The 3,220-nt window shown below is 31.2% G+C and overlaps 1 protein-coding gene across 1 annotated transcript; it reads left to right on the top strand.

Moving 5' to 3' along the window:
• On the top strand, positions 461–2,921 carry LOC109361377 (allene oxide synthase 3-like). The gene is made up of 2 exons (XM_019606876.1): positions 461–1,316; positions 2,273–2,921. The coding sequence occupies exons 1-2, from the start codon at positions 510–512 to the stop codon at positions 2,918–2,920; spliced, it is 1,455 nt and encodes a 484-aa protein (XP_019462421.1). The 5' UTR covers positions 461–509; the 3' UTR covers position 2,921.

Consider the following 3,220-nt stretch of genomic DNA (forward strand, 5'->3'; position numbering starts at 1 on the left):
TTTTTTGATTAATAATTTTTTAATTGCTTATAAAAAAAATGTAGACAAGATAAAATGAGTTGCATAAATATTGGAATCCATTAGGACTCATCTTTTATACAAAGAAATCAAATAAACTTGAATAATCTGGGTGTGTGCCACGAGGTGGCTATCTTTATCCCACAGAAACATTATATTATACATTTATTACAACATGATTATGAGAATATTATTTTTTATATAGGATCATTTGTTTCTAGTCTTATTTTATATCCCAAATGAATTAGATATTAACACATGATGCAGTCACATTCCAATTCAAACATCATCCATGTCTTTTTATATTTAAATCTAATTCTTTCTATCTACATAAATCATATATTATTAATTATTAAGTCTTGGGTCAATCAAAATATGTATTGTTTTTTATTCAATATGTGATTTGGAGATGCATTAACATAACATAAAGGAGAAATTTCATCTCCACCCAAGAGTGAGTGAAGAAACAAAAACATTCTTAAGTATTAACCATGGCATCACCACCATCTTCCTCTGTAAACAAACCTTCCAAATCATTGAAACAAATCCCAGGAAACTATGGTCTTCCTTTCTTCGGACCAATCAGTGATCGTCATGACTATTTCTACCACCAAGGCCAAGACAAATTCTTCGCCACCAGAATCAAACAATACAATTCAACCGTTATCAGAACCAACATGCCCCCAGGTCCATTCATTTCATCCAATTCTAAAGTCATCGCTCTTCTCGACGGTGCTTCTTTTCCGATCCTCTTCGATAATACCAAAGTCGAGAAACGCAACGTTCTCGACGGTACCTTCATGCCCTCCACAAACTTCACCGGTGGTTACCGTGTCTGTGCGTATCTCGATACAACCGAACCGAACCACACCATTCATAAACAGTTCTTTATAAACATACTAGTTTCGAAGAAAGAAACTTTTGTTCCTCTCTTTCGTAACACGTTATCTGAGTCCTTTCGTGAACTTGAGGATCAGTTATATGGGAAGAACGGTGAGGCGAAATTCAATGATGTGTTCGGTGCTGGTGCGTTTAACTTCATGTTCCGTCTTCTGTGTGAAAACAAGGATCCATTGGACACGAAGCTTGGTTCTGAAGGTCCTGGATTGTTTGATAAGTGGCTTCTGTTTCAACTTGCTCCTCTTGCAACACTTGGTCTTCCTAAGATCTTCAATTATATTGAAGATTTTGTGATCCGTACGGTTCCTTTCCCGTTTTGGCTTGCAAAGTCGGGTTATAAGAAGCTCTATGAAGTGTTCTCTGAAGAGGCGAAGACTCTGCTAGATGAAGCTGAGAAGGTAGTGATAGAAATAAGAATGATTATTTATATCAAATGTCACTTTCACAAAAGAACAAATCATTTTCTTCTTTACATCATCCTTAAGAAAAATTAATTTGTAAAATTAATATGCATTAATATTGTCGTATATGAAAAATATATAGTTATAGATTAAGATTTTAAAAATAGAATATATAATTTTTACTATTAACGATAATAATGAATTGAATTTAGGGAGATATATGAATATTTGTAAATAATAATCCTTATAATACGTCCTATAACTACTAATTTATTTATATTATAAAGTTAGGTAATTTTCATTAATGTTATATGAAAGTATGAATAGTATAATATTTATGCATTATTAGTGTAAAAAAATTAATATACAGTAAATTCACCATCTTAGTTTTTTGATAATTCAATAATAATTAAATATAAATTATAGATAATATAATATCAATATATAAAAAATTTATATTATTAATACATACATTTTTTTCTTTATTGTAATACCAATTTATATATACGGTATATAGTTATCTTATATTTGTAAGTTGTTGTCTAAATCTGCCATGGGTGTTTAACCTTGGTTATTGTTCTCTTTCTAAGGAAAACTATTAATGATTCAAGAAATAATAAACCCATATAAAATGATAATAATGTCCTAAGAATAATTATTTTCAATTTCCATATTATATAATAATGATAACCATATTATATATGTAAAGTTCTTATCATAGCACATCTTTTATATAGGAATTGGGATACTTTAAATTTTGGTTAAAGAACTAATCAATTTTAAATTATGTAATTGTTTCTTTTAACAAATGTTATTTATAAGAATTGAACGCTTGATTTTGATCAGGGAACCAAACCAACATATTGTTGGTATTATAGATACAATTTAGATAAGAAGCTCTAATTTTATACGATTATATATGTTAAATAATAAAAATTATCTTCCTCTAACAGCTAGGTATAGAAAGAAGCGAAGCATGCCACAACCTTGTTTTCATGGCTGGTTTCAATGCCTACGGTGGACTGAAGAACCAGTTCCCAGTAATAATCAAATGGGTAGGCTTAGCTGGTGAGAATCTACAAAGAGAGCTTGCAGATGAAGTAAGAACTGTGGTTAAAGAAGAAGGCGGTGTAACTCTTAATGCACTGGAAAAAATGACTCTAGTGAAATCAGTTATATATGAAGCTATGAGGATTGAACCCGCAGTGCCATATCAATATGCAAAAGCAAGAGAAGACTTAGTTGTACAAAGCCATGATGCATCATTTGAGATAAAAAAGGGTGAAATGATTTTTGGGTATCAACCTTTTGCAACAAAGGATCCTAGGATATTCGAGGATCCTGAGGTATTTGTGGCTCGTAGGTTTGTTGGTGATGGAGAGAAGTTGTTGAAGCATGTGGTTTGGAGTAACGGTCCCGAGACGGAGGAGCCGTCGCCGGAGAATAAACAGTGTCCGGGGAAGAATCTAGTGGTGTTGTTGTGTAGGTTGTTCTTGGTTGAGTTCTTTTTGCGCTATGATACGTTTGAGTTTGAGTATAAGACTGTTGTTTTGGGTCCCTCTGTTACTATCAAGTCTCTCACTAAGGCTTCTACTTATTGATTTGTTTTCCTTCTTTTAAGGTTTATCTATATCTACTGTGGTTGTTGTTTTATGTTAATGTTTGTTTCTTTGGTTTTTGATGTACACGAGTTCAATATGTAATAAGGAAAGTGCTATTTTATTTTATTATTATTACCGACTCATGTGTCAATCCATTTTCCTATTATTTATAATGTGTACTCTTTATGTTATAAATATTGTATATATTAAATTGTGTTAAATATTGTAATCTACATTTAAATGTATTTGATTGAGGTAATTGTTCAATCTTATATTTTAAAAATTGAACATTCAAATAAT

This window comes from Lupinus angustifolius, chromosome LG11 (assembly GCF_001865875.1).
Source record: "Lupinus angustifolius cultivar Tanjil chromosome LG11, LupAngTanjil_v1.0, whole genome shotgun sequence".
In the NCBI taxonomy this organism is placed as follows: domain Eukaryota; kingdom Viridiplantae; phylum Streptophyta; class Magnoliopsida; order Fabales; family Fabaceae; genus Lupinus; species Lupinus angustifolius.